Source organism: Phaenicophaeus curvirostris, chromosome 8, assembly GCF_032191515.1.
Source record: "Phaenicophaeus curvirostris isolate KB17595 chromosome 8, BPBGC_Pcur_1.0, whole genome shotgun sequence".
NCBI classification, from domain to species: domain Eukaryota; kingdom Metazoa; phylum Chordata; class Aves; order Cuculiformes; family Cuculidae; genus Phaenicophaeus; species Phaenicophaeus curvirostris.
In genome coordinates this window covers 28,866,986-28,885,078 of record NC_091399.1, presented here as the reverse complement: position 1 = coordinate 28,885,078, position 18,093 = coordinate 28,866,986, and the positions used below count along the sequence as shown (strand labels likewise).

Genomic DNA, 18,093 nt, shown 5'->3' with positions numbered 1-18,093 from the left:
AGCAGAGCTAATGGAAAACTAGAGAGTGAACAGTTTCCAATGAGAAAACACAAAACTGCTTTATTAGAATGTCAGTTTTATCAATAGTTTCCACAACATCATGCAAATTTAAATACTGGCAATATCTAAACATACATCATTATTTGTGTTATGTGTATCATCGAAGCAATGTTTAATGACTTGGTTTTTTTTTTTGTTCAATCAACTGGAAAACAAACATTTCACAACAGGGGAATTTTTAACAGAAGTTCTTCCTCCAAACCAGCTCTCGTTAAAAACACTTCCTCATTCTGTTATGCTGAGGGACATATTTATAATCTCAGTGTCTTTCCTCTTATCCTTAGTGCTGTATGCTTTGTAAAATTTAGATCATATGACTACAAGAGGAAAAAAAATGTTCAGATTTGCAGAGCAGAAAGAAGCCCCTCAACCTGACCGGACTTTCCCGGTCGAGTAAAGTCTCCATGCAAACATCTTGAAAGGAGATTTATTCTCTCCCTGCCTTTCTACTGATTGTAGAGGTAAAAAACTGCTTCCACATCTACAAGAAAATAAAGCAAGGAACTCTCTTTCTGATGGGGTTGTAGGACAAGTGTATTTAGCACTTAACTATTAAACTTTCTCTTTTCATATTTTCTCAAATTGTAGACTTACTACAATTAAATTGTCATAAGAAGACATTTTCATTTCTTCCTCATACAGACACCACCATGACGCAGCACCAGTACAGTTAATAACTATTAGATAAAAGTGCTGTCTTCTTTACAAAACACTTAATTCTCATTTTACAAGTAAGTAAAACTTCAGCAAAAAGCAGTTTCGTTATTTCCTCAAGGTTACTATGTAGGTCAATGGCAGAATCAAGAATAACTGCCACACTTCCCAATGCTCGGATGAAGACACCAGACTATTTTAAACTTCTAATACATTTTGGTCTCAAGAAAGACTTTACCTCACAGCAAGCCAAATTTTCAGCTAGTATAAGATAGCAATCTTCAGTATAGAAACCTGTTGCATAAAGCTTTATTACTTTTTTCCAGGGAGACTACTTTCAGGCACCTAACTTTGCCATCCATAGAATCACAGAATCACAGAATAACCAGGTTGGAAGAGACCCACCGGATCACCGAGTCCAACCGTTCCTACCAAACACTAAACCATATCCCTCAGCACCTCGTCCACCCGTCCCTTAAACACCTCCAGGGAAGGTGACTCAACCACCTCCCTGGGCAGCCTGTTCCAGTGCCCAATGACCCTTTCTGTAAAGAATTTTTTCCTAACGTCTAGCCTAAACCTCCCCTGTCGGAGCTTGAGGCCATTCCCTCTTGTCCTGTCCCCTGTCACTTGGGAGAAGAAGCCAGCACCCTCCTCTCTACAACGTCCTTTCAGGTAGTTGTAGAGAGCAATGAGGTCACCCCTCAGCCTCCTCTTCTCCAGGCTAAACAACCCCAGCTCTCTCAGCCGCTCCTCATAAGGCCTGTTCTCCAGCCCTTTCACCAGCTTTGTTGCTCTTCTCTGGACTCTCTCCAGAGCCTCAACATCCTTCTTGTGGTGAGGGGCCCAGAACTGAACACAGTATTCGAGGAGCAGTCTCACCAGTGCCGAGTACAGAGGGAGGATAACCTCCCTGGACCTGCTGGTCACGCCGTTTCTGATACAAGCCAAGATGCCATTGGCCTTCTTGGCCACCTGGGCACACTGTTGGCTCATATTCAGTCGGCTGTCAACCAACACCCCCAGGTCCCTCTCCTCCAGGCAGCTTTCTAGACAGACTTCTCCCAGTCTGTAGCACTGCATAGGGTTGTTGTGCCCCAAGTGCAGGACCCGGCATTTGGCCTTGTTAAACCTCATGCCATTGGACTCTGCCCAGTGGTCCAGCCTGTTCAGATCCCTTTGCAGAGCCTCCCGACCCTCCAGCAGATCGACACTTCCACCCAGCTTAGTGTCGTCCGCAAACTTGCTAAGGGTGCATTCGATGCCTTCATCCAGGTCATTGATGAAGACATTGAACAGGGCTGGACCCAGCACCGAGCCCTGGGGAACCCCACTTGTCACTGGCCTCCAGCTGGATTTCACACCATTTACCACCACTCTCTGGGCCCGGCCATCCAACCAGTTTTCCACCCAGGAGAGTGTGCGCCTGTCCAGCCCAGAGGCTGACAGTTTCTCAAGCAGAACGCTGTCAAAACATGTCAAAACTTCTGTCAAAGCAGAACCATGCCAAACTGTCAGAAGTTTAGTGATCCTAATGTCATTACCTAGATGTTCTCATTATTGAAAAATTTAAGTAATTGCTGAAAAATATTAAATTAAGACTTACCTCCTTTTCCCAGCTTCATCACTGCCAAATAATGAGAACATCTACTCCTTTTCTATTTACAATATTTGTACACACAACCAGAAGCCTCTACTGTATGTCTACAGCAAATCTAACAGTAAAATTCCCACCCAAGTGAAATTCAAAGAAGAATGAAATCTAAACAACTGCCTCTGTGAATGAATGGACCAAATACAAGCAAGTATATACAGGTTATGGGTAGGAAAGAGTGTCTATATGACAGTGTGTAGGACTATACTGCTAGCCACACAGAAAAACACCTTGCAGGCAGTATACACAGGAAGGAAATCACAGCTCAGAAAGAAGGTCCTCAGGATACACCACCAGCCACTTATGTAAAACTGAGGTTTATGCATTTTGTGCCCTTCCCATATAGAACTTACTCAAAGGCATGAGGCCAGTGCATGAGGTACAGGTCCAGGTAATCCAGTTTCAAATCTCCAAGTGTTTTCCTTAATGCTGGCTCTACATCTTCTGGGTGGTGCTTGGTATTCCAGAGCTTTGAAGTTACAAACAGGTCCTCCCTTTTAATAATCTTTAAGAAAGGGAGGAGAGCATAATTTACTGGAACAAGTTCAGAAAGAAAACTACAGCAATTCCCCAACTAGCTTTAAAACAAAGAGAACAATTTGAGTTTATTAAAGAAAGAAAGGTAACACATGGAACCTACAAATTAAATCTTTCAAAAGTATACTGGGTGCTGGATGGAGAAGAGCAAGAGAAGCACGTACACTAGCAAGTCCTAAAGTACACCAAATACTTAGCAATTTACTAGAAATTTTGGAAAACAAAATCCTCTCCACACACTTTCCAATTTAAGGGTTAAAGCCACTACTAAGTGACTATGAAAGATTACTCAGTTTATTCATATGTAAATTTTTTAATTTCTATTTAACAATTAACATACTCTAGGCACAACCAGTTAACTTACTATACTCATCACATGTTATAAACCAAGAATGCTTCTCATGGAAAGAGCGTGGGAAAACAAACAGAAGTTGTTTCCCCAAATCTCTGCACTCGAGTTCCTAGGTTCTGGAAGGAACACGCTAAGAACTGGGTATTGAATGGTAAGACCCAGAAATTAAACAAATAGAGAGCTGGTTAACTAGGAAGTACAAAATGCAAGAGGGATATCATATTTGGGAAGCTGAAGCACAGAACACCTTCAGAGGGCACTTCTCTCTGTCTTACATGCGACCAAATTTCACTCAAGCCTGTACTTTGTAGAAGCTAGAATGATTAATTTCTTAGTTCCTCTCCTCCAAACATGTGTCTTTCACATATGGCTGTTTTGTTCAAAGAGAAAGATGTCTTGAAAATTCTCGTTTTATGCTAGCTAGCTAATATGAACAGAATAAGAGAGTCCTAACCTTCCTTCTATTAGTTACCATATCTAGTAGGAGGGAATTCCTAGGGCAAGCTGAACACAGCCTCTCTCAAGCTAATCACATAACAAAGAAATTGCCCTAAAGCCAAGGCAAGAGCAGCAGGAAAGCAGGAACAGAACTTCCTTTCCCTGGGCTGCAAGGCTGTAAAGGCCAGCCCCTTGGGCCAGCAAGAACAAGGGTGTGAATTTAAGATTTCACCTCAGGTGATCCATAGGAAAGCCTGTCCCATTACATTATATTTAAGCCGTAGAGTCAGTTTGAAGATTACTTCAAATGCAGTCATTGTTTAAAAAAATACATATTTACTCACTCATATTTTACCCATAACCAAAAAACTCGGTCATCAAATTTGCTGTGTCTACCCACTACTGCATGTTATTCTACACTGGAAACTACAGTGACTTTGACATGGCAAATATTTCACATTATAACTACTGATTCTTGGAACCTTCAATTTCTTAAAACACAGATTGGAATAGTTTGCAAGGGAAAAAGGGGCAGGCAGGGCAGTTAAAAATAAATAAAACAAAAGAGGTATTTCCTGTAGCTTCCATGAAAACACTGCTGAATCTTCTCCTGACAACCAGAATGGTTATAAGAGGAAAGCGAGCTCTCTTTCATGTCTGCTCCTGATTAACAACAAACAGCTGGGATAGAGTAGGAGTAAAAGCCACAAATGTCAACTTTACAGTCCACTTTCAGGTCACAGCTGTAAATTCTGCTACAAGACACAGTCAGCATAGCGATCCTTGGGGTTTTTTTTACCTTATTGGGCCCAAGGCATTCCTGGAAAGCCTCACCGATCTCTGCTTCATTGCTGTAAGCCGCTGCGCAATCGATGTGGCGATAACCCACGCTTAGAGCATATTTCACTGCTTCTCTCACCTGTAAAAGAACACAGTGCAAACCCAATGTAATTGGTGGAAAAGGATACAAGACTGGGGGGAAAAAAAAAAGTTTAAAATGTTATGGATTTAGTGAGGAACATCCCCAAACTACAGACCTAGATAAGGTTACAAGACTTAAATAGAGTAGGATACAGTCCTGTATGGCTTTAAGCGTTAAGAAGGAGTTTTCAAATACATCGTGGCTTAGGAATACAAACTTTCTGGAACCAATCGATCAATGTCAGCCAAGCCTGGAAGATAACTCCTCTCTCCCAGTAAAGGAAAAGCCTGCTTTCCAAATTCTAGAATTCCCAGAGTTTGCGTTTGGTTCTACTGGTCACACTTACACAGCACATTTTTCCTTCGTGCCTCATTCTCACTGATTGCACAACAACAAAAGTCACCACTGGATATTACTCCATGGCCTGCAGGGGATCTCCTGATGAAGCTCACAACCTTGCATTTTCCTTTCCACTGTTTCAATAAATAAGGCAATGCCAACAGCAACACTTCCCTTACTCAATGCTGCTACACGTAAGTCAAAATGATTGGGAATCAAGGCACTGTAATTCAAGCCTGTTTCTGCTTTTGAAAGCTCTAATGAAGCATAAGCACAAAACATTCCCACGTGGGCCTCAGGTATGGAGTAAGTCTAGAAACAAAAGAAGAAAACAGAATGGTATCTTCTTGAGGATTCTTATATAGCTTTTGAATAAAGATTCTTAATAACTGATTGTGCAAGAACCAAGAATTACTACAGATTTCAACGTAGTCATCATCTCGTGTTAGATGAATGTAAGTAAAATCTATATTGACTTCCAGTAGACACGAAGCTCTTTTATATCAGCCTATCTCCAGTGCTATAGTAAAAGCACATCTTATCTGTACAGTGATTTCTATACATTGCTCTTCTCTGATCTCTTGAGACTGTGCGAGACTAAATTACTCTGTGTACAAGGCCTGATGCAACTGGACCCTAATCTATATATAGAGATTATATCTTTCTGATCAAGGGATTAGAAAATGTGTCCACAAAAGCTAGAGAGATTGATTTCTCTTTTATTTCTTTCAACTTAATTAAAGTACTGGCATTTTCAATTTTAAAGCTGACAAAATTATTAACATCAATTAAGGAAATATACAGTCTGGCTTTCAGCTGTTACAGAAAGAAAAGGGTGATTCAGATCTCTTTTACTGGTGGATTTTATTTATTTTTCTTGTCAAGAACTGCAGTAAAGGCAGACACAGGATATTCCACTTGCATTCTTTGGCATTTTGAGAGCAAAACTGGAATGCAGACCAGTTTCCCTTAGCCAGAATGACAAAGCACTTTTGTTTAGGCAGTGAGGTAAGCGGTTCCTTTCTCTAGCAACACAGTATTTACACTCCTTGTTTCACTTTGAGAAAGACATTTCCCAGAAGGTCGCCACAAGGTAAAGGTCATAGTAATTCTGAAATCACTTGAGATATATTAAAGGCTTTTAAGACTCAATATCCACCCTTGAAAAAGGTGAGAGCTGTGGAACAGAGAGGAAAGTAAAATCAGCAGTGTTCTTCATCTGTACTAATCCCCCATTTCCTCTCTCAGGATAACTTTTTCTAATCCAAACAGGCACAATATTTGCCATGAAATGAAAATAGGTACCAGTTGCAGAAAACTAGGGATAAGGCACTCCAAACATGTCTCTGCATAACAATAAACAGGGGGACTTATTTCTACATCTGCATGTTTTGATAAATTTCTAGCACTGAAAAAACTGGTACCGGTCACTTAAATAAGGTTTGGATTTGGGCAAAACCTGTATTTGTGGAAATTACTCTCAGCCTATTCAGACATTCCAATGTGAACTGAGAGTTCCTGTTTCATGCAAAAGGCAAATCATCAAGAGACAGTGTGAAAAAAAAACCCAACTATTTCTGGAGGGGGAAAAAAACCCCAACTAATAACAGACAGAAGTAAATTTAAGAAGAGTACTTTGTTTTAGCAGAAAGCTTTGTATTTTAGAGATCACACTCGGACAGGTATAGCCATTTCCCAGGGGTCAGAGGAAAAGAAAAAATATCAGAGATGACGTGCCTCTGGATATTTGGTGTTGTGAAGTAACAACAGCCAAAGGATCCTTCAGAATTTCCATATATTCTTTAGTTTAGGCTGTTAATACTGCTATGGAAGGAGCAATTACTAAATTTTTTTTTGCGTTGGGCAAGTCACACAACATAAGTGTGACTCACCATCACATAACCACAGAAAGTAGGTCTGAAAGGATCTTGAGCCATCATCCAGTCCATCCTTATGCCCCACAGCAGGTCCAAGTAAGTCCAAACTACACCTACATACATGTGTCAAAACCCTTCTTGTAACTGACAGTCAGTGCTTGGATATCTTCCTGTGCAAAGACTTTTGGATGTCTAACCAAGCGGCCCTGATACCACATCCTGTTCCTCACAGACATGAAATCCATAGCTTCCCCTTTGTAAGGGCATTTTGCACATTGGGAAAGTGCCAGCATGCCTCCTCTCAAGCCTCTCTAGATCCTGCAACTGTAGGCACTTCCATCTTTCATCACAACATACCTTTCCCAGACCACTGGGGCATCACTGGTGCTGCTCTCTTGTCAAGTGGTTTATGCTTTTCTTGAAGAGGTTTGCCCCAAAACAGACCCAGTATTGCAGCTGAAGCCTTACTCTTTGTACAGCAAACTCCTAGGAACTACACTCCCATTTATACATCATAGCAAGGAACTTGGGCTTCCCAACCACCCTCTTTGGTTTTTGAAGATGAAGGAACAGGATATTGATGACAATAAGTGGAAGATTCAGAAACAGAGTATCTGTACTACCAATTTCTAGATTTCCAGTTCTTCCATTTACCCATTACAAGCTGAAGAATGAATAAGCTCTCATCATACTTCTACATAACACGGAGTTCAAGTGACTAGGGAGCCCCTTCTGCACAGGCCCAAGCCATTATGAAGGGGTTTTCACTTCCAGTCAACAGTACTTGGAAAGAAAAGGCTCTGACAGCCTCCCCTGCTTCCTGCAAAGCTGTCTCATTTTAGCAGTCCAAGTACATTTACTGATGGGAAATGGGAAACCAACAGACCATCAATCCACATGACCCTCAGATGCAATATTGACCAGAATGTGTTACTGTACCACCGTACTAAAATTTTGAAAAGGAACTCAGACCACTGCATAAGTAATGACAACTTAGAGCTGAAATTCCCCAAAATACAGACTTTTGCTTCCTATCTTTCAGAATTGGAGTTTAAGTTCCTCCCTTAACATAATTGGTAGTAGGACATTTTTGTGCATGTAACAAGAATTCTCTGGATTGCCTAACAAACTTTTCAAGAACTCAACAATCTCTTACATCTCTGCAATGCTGTCACAAGATACCCAGCCTGACTGGTTTTAGGAGGGAGACATTTCCTCTTCAGCTTTCCCGAAATTTTGCACAGAAACACAACTTCTCTCAGCCCTGTGCCTCTCTTCCCCACAGAACCAGCCTCTACCACAGCAGGTTCGACTGCTCATCTGGTGGGGATCAGTCGTCCAGGTTGAAAGCGTGGGCCTCTTGAGAGAAGAGAACAAAGCATCAAAGGATTACAGATAACCATGCTCCAATATTAAATAAAAACACGTTACTGATACTCTTGGTGCTCCTTTCTGAATGGACTTCTCTTTGAACTCATTCGTGCTGCCAGTTCACAGGTTTCTGTATTGTGTTCCCTTCCATCATGTCAACAGCCATTGTGTTCCCATGGTAACAAATAAAACAAATTTCTCTTCTAACATTTGATCATGCAAGACAGAACACACTGTATTATTATAAATTGGCCTTTCAACATGGATTTAGATTCAATAATTCCCTACCCCGCCATTCTCACTGTCTAGGAAACCAAGGCTGCTGTGACACCTTTGTACTGGACTGCTGAGATCTGGCTCCAAGAACAAGGCTTGTTTAGGATCAGGAATAGTAACGGCAATAGTAAAGCGATCAATCACAACAGTACGTCAAGACTGAAAAGCAGCTTGGCAAGGAAAATAATGACAATCTGCAAAATATTTACGTGAAATAATTTAAAAGCCGCCCACTTCCATTCTTGCCTCTAATGCAGCCCTTGCACAAAACAGCTTTTGATAAATGTTTTCTTGTTGGGAAACAACTAGATCAAATATAATTATTATTCTTCTGCTTCTCCAGGTTTTTGGCCCTTAGTCTTTAACTCACAATTACAATTATTCTTCCTGAACTACATCATGTCCTTTTAAGGGTAAATCATTTGGACACCGCCAAGTCACTGGTGTGCTTCTGAATTTCATAAATCTCCATCTAAAAGATACAAATGATGCAAATCATTTTGAAAAGTGTTAAACATGAATTTATTAATTCCATAGGAAAAGAATAGCAGCAATTTCTGTAACTCTGTCTTGCAGTGAAAATGACCTAGGAGCAAGTCTTTGAAGACAGCAAATATTCCACAGAAGCGACTTCCACTGACCTCCATAGGACCCCAGAGAAGATTTTTGGATCCCCTGTGGGGTTCAGCTGCTAGCAGTGCTGCTTACTATGGCAAAATCCATCTGAATTAGGTTTAAATTATGCACAAGCAGGATCTTTCCAGGTTGTTTTATAAGACCACACTTTTCTAGAACAGTTAGTGCACAAAACAATGCATTCAGATTGTTTGCTGTTTCAGACATTTGTTTCAGGGCAACGCATATTAAACTGGTTTGGGTGCACAGAAATTCATCCATTAAGTTCCTGCACATTAATGAACTTCGTTCAGCGGTCAGTTGATGTTTCAAGTGGCAGAGCTGAACATCGATGCTTGTCCTCATTTAAGAGGTTGACTGAGCCCTCACAGCAGCTCAGCTTCCACATTAGCACAGCTTCTATTCCCAACAAATCCACTGTCCTGATGGTTGTTTGGGCAGGAAGCCCAACAATAAAAAGGCTCTGAATAGATTCAATTTTTATAGCTTGTTTCCCACCTTTTCATCTAGCTGGCACGAGCTAATAGCACAATGGGGCATCCCGAGAAGGGTTTTCATTTTCTCTCTCAGTCAGGAGCACAATGTCATCCGACATACTCCAAAACCCATCATGAAGCTAACATAAAAGGCATTAAAAACAACATTAAGAACAACAAAAAAAGAACTCTGCCAAGCAAGAGGACACCCCTGGTGGACACGGCACATACTTGCCCTGAAAGGCAACCTCTGCCCACAGAAATTTGTCACTGAAATAAATGAAACAGAAAAGAAAAAGATAGAAGAGGGGAGAAGTATTACGATGGGAGGCACAGCCCACAGCATGCAAACATTCCCATAGACAGCTTGTAGTAACACACAGAATTGTTTCCAAGTGTGGTGTTTGCCAGTTCACTGCATTCAGAAGCAGACTGAATGCCTAACGATGTATTAGTCCTCTTAGTCTAAAAGCAGTATGACCCAAACAAGTTCTTTTTTTTTCCTGCTGAACACAGGCTGACTGCTGGAATGGGACTTATGACAAGAACAACCGTCGTTCTTGCCTCCCAAAAGAATGCTTTCAGCTGAGTCACCTGCCCAAGCCAGATGGATGTCTGGTCAAACTGGCAGCCTGAGGATTTACCAGCAGAAGAGTTGGGCACCATATTATAGCTATAACGTTTACCCTGTCCCACCCCACTCGTTGGTCTCTTTCTAATTTATCTCCCAGAGCACCACTGCCCAAGGCCGGGGTTAACAAGCCCCAAGGCATCTTCTGTTGCTCCTTTTGCTCCACCAGGCTTTAGTAATGGAAATACATGCCTACATTTGACCAACTTCTGCAGACCTAAGACTAAAACCATTCTAGCGAAGGATCCAGGCCCCAGATTTAGAACCTTCAAAAAAAGGTGCACAAACAAATCCTAGTTGAGAGCCCCTTATTGTGTTGTTCTCTGCTTACTTGGCCACGTTCGCTTTTCCAAGTTCCCAGTCCTATAAGCGGCATCTTCTGCCCAGTGCGAAGCACAACAAAGTCGCATGCTGCAGACATTTTCACCTAAAGAACAACAAGAACAAACTGAGTTTTGCAGCAATTCAGTAAGTTGCAACAATTTGCCTTTTCTATGCAAAAATAAATAAATAAAATCATAGACATTGTCATGATTCCAGAACACAGATGAAGTAGGTTCTTCTTGAGGTGCTAAGGGGCATGGTTTAGTGATTGATAGGAATGGTTAGACTCGATGATCCAGTGGGTCTTGTCCAACTTGGTGATTCTATGACTCTACTTTTTATTGGTATGAAGGAGAATAATAGCCACCCTGGAAAGACTCGAAAAGAAGTGTTTTTTCTCCTCTTCCTTCTTATTCTCCCTTCTCATTTACAATGCACAGGGTTAAGATTTCTCAGAGATCAGAAGTAAAAATAGAAGCATCCTGCAATAACATAAAATTAACAGAGAAGCCCATGCTTTAAGAAGAGAAATATTCAGCAGTAAGCATCGATGAGGCAAAAGGGAGAGAGAGAGAATTGTCCTTAGTGTACAGTTACTCCATACAACTTTTGCACCAAGTCCTTCTATTCTACCAGCTGGCTCTGAAACCAGGCTCTAGTTACTGCTGCTGCTGGGGATAAACTTTATCAGAAACAGCTGGTCCAGGTTAAGGTTTGAAGACCTGATATAAGCAGGGGGTTGATTAAGAGTGAATGGTAAAAGCCCACATCAAAGTGATATATGAAAGATATAAAAGGGAATATGGAGGCACAGCCCAGGAAAAGAAAAAACAAAACAAACCCAAAAATAATAAAACAGTACTCTGAAGAACATCACCACTGGAGGATCCGTCCCATCAGGTATGTGCTTTGTCACCCCTGAATCCCAGTTTTCGCCAACTCAGAGCTGAACTACAGCTCATTATCAAAACTGCCTGGCATTGCTAAGAAAACCAGAAACATTTTGGGTTCCTTTACAACATTGTTTAAAAATTGTTCTATACCTGCAACAGGCAAACACTACCGAATCAGAGGACACCAAAACCTCCTCTTTGATGTGAAGCCAGGGCTAGCAGAGAGGACAAAATGAAGACACTTTAAAGGGTGGACCCTAGGAAATAACACCTCTGTACACAAAGCACAAGATTGTTGCATATATAAGTATTTTTCATCATTCTGACATAGAACTAGCTATATGCAAAATGAGCTAAGGCGCAGCAGGTTCTTACACATTTATGTGCTTTGAATCACAAAATAATTTTGTGTTCCTCCTCTTCTGTCGCCCTGCTCATTCAGAAAGAAACACTATTATATATATTAAAGAGCTGAAAGACTCCTTCTTCCCATAGTGCTCAAAATCTTCATGTGGGCTCTGATGGGAATTTGAGAGCTCAACTCTAGTATAGCATGCTATACTAGATATCTGTTTTTTTATATACTATATATCTGTTTTGATAGAAACGGTTGGACTCGATGATCCGGTGGGTCTCTTCCAACCTGGTTATTCTATGATTCTATGATTCTATGCACTTCACAGACAATTAGAATCCAGTAGCTAGCATTGCTGTTGTAGAAAGTGTAAGACACTTGATTTAGCACAAATTCACAGACAAGCAGCATTCTCCTGTTACTAAAGGAAGAATTAAAAAAGATTAGGCCAAGTCAGTTGTCACTTTAAGTTTGAGCTTCTGTCTCATGCTTCGTGCTGTGATATCCAATCATTTTCCCTGTGAAATTCAACAGAACAAACGTCCAGCAGGATCTTTCATTACCTTTGCTGGCTTTATAGCAGCTGCAAACGGCAATATGCTCACAGTAGCAAAGCTTTTTATCAAAAAGGAGGGTTTTACAGTGTGCCCCAACATCCTCACAATCTGCATTTCCGGTCAAACTGTTAAAAAGAAACCACATCCAGGATGAGCTCCAGAGCTTGCTGGCTGATTTCAGCAGGAGCTGAGGAAGTTACTTCCCAAGTTCAGCTGTGTCCAAACTCATTAATGCTATCTGTTTTAAAAAAAAAGACGAAACCAAGAGTGGCAGCAACAATGCCGGACAAACAGCTGCCTGTGTAGGAGGAAGGGACGTTTTCAAAGCACAGCAGTCACACAGCACAGTATTCCAACATAGCTCTGCTTTCTCCATGTTGTTATCATTTTCCTTAGACAATAAAGTCCCAGCTGAGGGATGTTTTCACACAGCAAGTTTGTATTTTCGATTTCTTGCTTAGCTTCTCAACCCATATTTTTTTTTAGATTTACAGCAGACGCCAAGCAGCAAACTTGTTTTACAGAAAGACATCACAGTAGTTGGAGTGATCCTGATCTGAAGGTCACTGTACACCCAGGAGCCAGTGATCTACCCAGCAGTTAACCAGCTGAGCAGGTCCAAGCTTCAAGCACAGAGTGGCCTTCAGGCTTGTGCTGGGGGACACACAACCCACAGCTGCAGGATAGCTCAGCTGTAACGGGAGTCTGCAGGCAGCTCCCACGTGGCACCTGCGATTACACCAGCTACGTGTCCTTGCCTTTATCTAAAAAAGCAGGGTGTTCTCATGGGAGCATCCTTTCTGTTTGACAGCAGAAAGGATGAATAGAGTTGTTTCCTTGTAAGAAAGTCCCTAACAGCTCAAGTAACTGAAACAGGGAAACCCTCTCTATGGAGATGGTCTGCACAACACACTGCGTGTGAATTGCAGGTCTGTTCAACAACACACAACTCAGGATTCACAGCACCAGACGGGAAATAAGATTATCAATGCTATCATAGAATCAGAATGGTTTGGGTTGGAAGGGACTTTAATGATCCTATAGTTCCAACCCCCCCCCATCACTGGGGTTGAAACTTTCTCTATAGGTTTGGCTCTTAATAAGTTTATCCTCTTTATACGTTTGGCTCTAACAAATAGCTGTTGAGATGATACTTTACAGAGCCTGAGTGCCTTTCTTATCAGGACTATAACAGACCAGCACCTCCTGGTGCAAAACTGCAGTTAAACACAAACTAGTAGCTCTGAATTTGCACTGCGATGCATTAAGTCCAGATGTTAAAGCTGATGGCAATCGTCGTTGAAACAAACTGTGGGTGGGTATTCACCTATTTTTTTGGGTAAGGAGTCAGAGAAGGAAGAATGACAATAACAACAGTATTCTATTCTTAATTTGCACAGTAATTTCGTAGTCACCTACATGCAAGTATGTAATTTTTACCCAAATTCAGCTGCCTAAATAAAGTATCTTCTTACACCATGCAATGCAACCAAAGACTTAGCCTTCTTTTTTTGCATTGGCTTATAACACAACCATATCCTTTACACAACCATGTTGCACAATCACCTTAAGTGTAATACTTCAGTCCAGAAGACAAGGTACACGTTTAATCAATAACCAGCATCAGCACATTTTCTAAGAACCACCTGGCTCCATTTAACACCGTTGTGTATTAACGTTGCAGAGAGAGCAGAACTACAGCTTCTGGAACAATGGAAACACACCAGAACTAGAAACACTAGAAGAAAATACACTAATTAATACTTTCCACTCAGCTTCTTCCCCTAATGAGGAGATGAAGTAGGTTAGAGAAGTACAGTGTCTGCTAACTATCATTATTTAGTTCATTAAAGAGCTGGAAGCCTCTTTTTAGAAAGGCAAAGGCTAAAATAAACATGGAAGCAAACTAATTCTGGACAAGGAAGATGTGGGTTTAGCTTAATAATTCTCACCTCTCCCATTGCCACATTTCATAACAGAGCAGCGCTCAGAGGAACTCAAAGAGCAGCCTGGCTGGGAGGGAGCAGCACTAAGCAGGGAAGCTGCCCATTTTTAAACCCGAAGTGAGGAGTCTCTTGCTGATACCGAAAATGCTGGCAAATAAAACTCTATAGGACTCATTTTGGAATTTTAGAAAGCAAGCATCCTTCACTAGTCCTGGGCAACACAAGGAGCGCTCTCCATCAATGTGTGCAGGGACGAGAGCTGGGGATGGGACGTATTTCCCACTGACAGGCATATGGATAAATTTTCCCAGAAATCTTATGCATGTTCTACTACTTTGCCTAATTTTAATGTTATTATGGACTTCACAACAGTCAAAACTCTTGCTGAGTTGCAGCTTTGGAGCCAGCTCTGCCTGACCTCGCGTTTGAGATGGGGAAAGGCTGCGAACAGAGGTGATAATAGAAATAGAATAGGGAAAGGCAACAAATAATGGTAATTATAGAAAAAAACCACATCTGCTCGGCACAGATGAGACTGAACACAAGACGTTATCATCTCCAAAGAATGAACAGTGTCTGGAAGAAGAAAACACGCTATCAGAGAGACATTTTGTCTGACTTTCAAAGAGCACGATTACTTAGATGAAACTTGAGCCCGAATCAAAACATCCCACCCTTTGTGACAGCAACTGCTTCTCGTCAAACGCATCCATAAAGCATCACACCGATGCGTAAAGGGGCACCCGAGGCTTGTCTCGGGGGTGGGGGAAACCCTGGTTCCCGTGGAGGCGGCAGCGCCCATCCCCGCGTTATCGGGGCGGCCAGGAGGGCAGCGCCCCGCCCGCCGCCGCCGCACTCACCCGGCACCGAACGCCGCCTTTCCTCCCTCTTTTCCGGCTTTATCCCCTCTTTTCTTGCTTATCCCGCCTCTGCGTTGCCCTTCCGCTTCCGCCGGGAGCTGCCGGCGGCCGGACAGGCGGCCTTTTTCATAGAATCACAGAATCGCCAGGTTGGAAAAGACCCATCGGATCATCCAGTCCAACCATTCCTGTCAGTCACTAAACCATGCCCCTCAGCACCTCATCCACCCGTCCCTTAAACCCCCCCAGGGAAGGTGACTCAACCACCTCCCTGGGCAGCCTCTGCCAGTGCCCAATGACCCTTTCCATGAAAATTTTTTCCTAATGATCAGCCTAAACCTCCCCTGGCGGAGCTTGAGGCTATTCCCTCTCATCCTGTCCCCTGTCACTTGGGAAAAGAGCCCAGCTCCCTCCTCTCCACACCCTCCTTTCAGGTAGCTGTAGAGAGCAATGAGGTCTCCCCTCAGCCTCCTCTTCTCCAGGCTAAACACCCCCAGCTCTCTCAGCCATTCCTCATAAGGCCTGTTCTCCAGCCCCCTCACCAGCTTTGTTGCTCTTCTCTGGACTCGCTCCAGAGCCTCAACATCCTTCTTGTGGTGAGGGGCCCAGAACTGAACACAGGATTCGAGGAGCGGTCTCACCGGTGCCGAGTACAGAGGGAGAATAACCTCCCTGGACCTGCTGGCCACACTGTTTCTGATACAAACCAAGATGCTTCAAAGTGCCGAATGCATGAGGTGCCGAAGCACAGAGGGCAATCCAAGTTAAAACCCAAATTAAAACCCGAATTCTTGTCTCTTGGAAGGTGCCTGTGCCCATCGCAGGGCGGTGGGACTGCCTGGGCTCTAAGGTCCCTTGCACCCCCAACTATCCTATGATTCGATGAATACTCCGAGAGATCAAGCTTTACTTAACTTATTACTGATACCAGAAGTTGTTACCATTGCAAAAATTGGAATATTGTTTATTTAAGCTAAAGCAGAGCTGACTTTCATCTAAGTAATTGTATTCTTTTCAAGACAATCTTCTGCTGACAACATGTTTTCTTTCAAACAGTGTTTTTTGTTCTTTCTTTGGAGATTATAATGTCTTGTGTTCAGTCTCATCTGTGCTGAGCAGATGTGTCACCTGTGATCACCTCTGCAGCCTTTCCCTCTTCTATTTCTATTATCACCTCTGTTCACAGCCTTTCCCCATCTCAAATGCGAGGTCAGGCAGAGCTGGCTTCAAAGCTCCAAATTAGCAGTTTTGACTGTTGTGAATTTCATAACAACATTCAAATTAGACCTTGGAAAGTAATGGAATATGCATAAGACTTCTGGGAAAATTTACACACATGCCTTTAAATGGAAAATACGTTCCATCCCCAGCTCTTGTTTGCTGCACACGATTGATGGAGATCCCTCTCTCGTGTTGCCCAGGCCTGATTAAAGGATGCGTGCTTTCTAGAACTCCAAAATGAGGCTTTAGAGTTTATTTGCTGACATTTTTGGTATTGTTTGAACGAGAAAGGTAACATATTATTAGCAGTGATTAACAAGTTAACAGCTTTCAAGGCAATGTGTCTAATCATTACTACAAGAGAGTAATTATTTATAAATACTCATCAACAATGCCCTATCACTATCATCCAGATCCACTGTCCATGGGGAGACTTTTTTTTTGTCTCCAGCAACGATTTGGAGAGCCTGTCCTGGCGATCAGGGAGGCTTATGCAGCGTGTCCACACGTAGGTGGGATCTCTAACCACCATGGCAAAGGTTCCAGCCTTTATATCATTGAATAAACAAATTATATCACCCCAAAAATGCAGAGTCTCTGGCCACAGCTGCTTACTGCCCCCCTGGCACAGCCCGATTCTGCTGACAATATGACTGATGCATTTTCTCACTCTCTGCACCAAGAAGAGCACAGCACAACTCCACTGATATATGTGAGAAGATACAGATTAAACGGCACACATAGCAATATGAATCGTCCAGGGGTCACCTATATTGTTTTAGGTCTGTCAACCAGGTCCTGTCACTTCACTCCCACTCACCCTCGGGGCACGGGGGGTCTTGTGGCCACTGCACCCTCAGCCTCCGCTCCTGGACAGTTGGTCAAGGCTGCCCCGTTTGTTTCTCTCCTACACTCGATTTGTCTCCCATCAGGAAATCCAGGCAGCCAGACTCTCTCATTCCCATCAATCTGATGGGCTGCATCACACAGGGGGACAGGACACAAGCAAACCTCACAGCTAAAGCCTGTGTGACATGTATGCACTTACAGAAAAGCCTCCTTGTCTGCTGTTTGTTGTGGCCTCTCGAACCTGTTTTTACTGGGAGGAAGGCAAAATTTCCTCAGTGTTGCGTGTAGCTCTAAAGAGCAGGAATCCGGGAAAAGTCCACAGCCAGTCACACCCACTTTGCTCCAGCTCTTGTGCTAAAATGTGCATGTGGAGAGAGAAGCGGTGCTTCCTGAGAGGACTGAGGCTCCTTCTGTTGCAGGTGCACGAGAATACATTTCCTTATTTGCACAAGAAGATCGAAAGTAAGATTAAAGCAGACTGATAACAGCAGAGAGCTTACTTCTGGGTAGGTACAATCCTGCTATTGGAGTCAGATAGTCTTCACCAGAAGCAGACTTTGTCCTGTACCTGGAAGACTACCCCTAGGTTTACAGGAAGGTACACCTAATCTTAAACAAACTAAAGAAAATTATAACCAGTTTTTGCTTTTACCACAGGCTTCCATTTTTATAAGTAATATCTAGACATTTAGAATTTGAAAATAGTAAGATCAGATAAGAAATATGGCAAAATACGTATCCACAAGGGCTTTGCAGAGGCTGTTATTTGTTTCCAGAAAGATAATTCTGCTGCAGATTCTTTCCTTGCTGTTCTGACTTGAACTGCTCAGGAGGCTTAAGGGCACAAAGGTTAATTAATCTCTCA

At 42.5% G+C, this 18,093-nt stretch overlaps 1 protein-coding gene across 6 annotated transcripts in view; it reads right to left on the bottom strand.

The window, feature by feature from the left end:
- AKR1A1 (aldo-keto reductase family 1 member A1) overlaps positions 1-18,093 on the bottom strand; it is a 186,640-nt gene that overhangs the window by 9,494 nt on the left and 159,053 nt on the right. Inside the window, exons 1-4 of one of the 6 annotated variants that reach the window (XM_069862982.1) lie at positions 17,729-17,765; positions 10,555-10,650; positions 4,495-4,614; positions 2,722-2,873 (exon numbers count right to left, since the gene is read on the bottom strand). In XM_069862982.1, the coding sequence (XP_069719083.1) occupies positions 2,722-2,873; positions 4,495-4,614; positions 10,555-10,644 (362 nt within the window). In that variant the 5' untranslated portion in view covers positions 10,645-10,650; positions 17,729-17,765. Of the gene's footprint in view, positions 1-2,721; positions 2,874-4,494; positions 4,615-10,554; positions 10,651-10,882; positions 10,900-14,972; positions 14,992-15,158; positions 15,218-17,427; positions 17,436-17,728; positions 17,766-18,093 lie in introns of those variants that run through there. The other 5 variants (XM_069862984.1, XM_069862983.1, XM_069862987.1 and 2 more) reach the window with 5 other exon arrangements.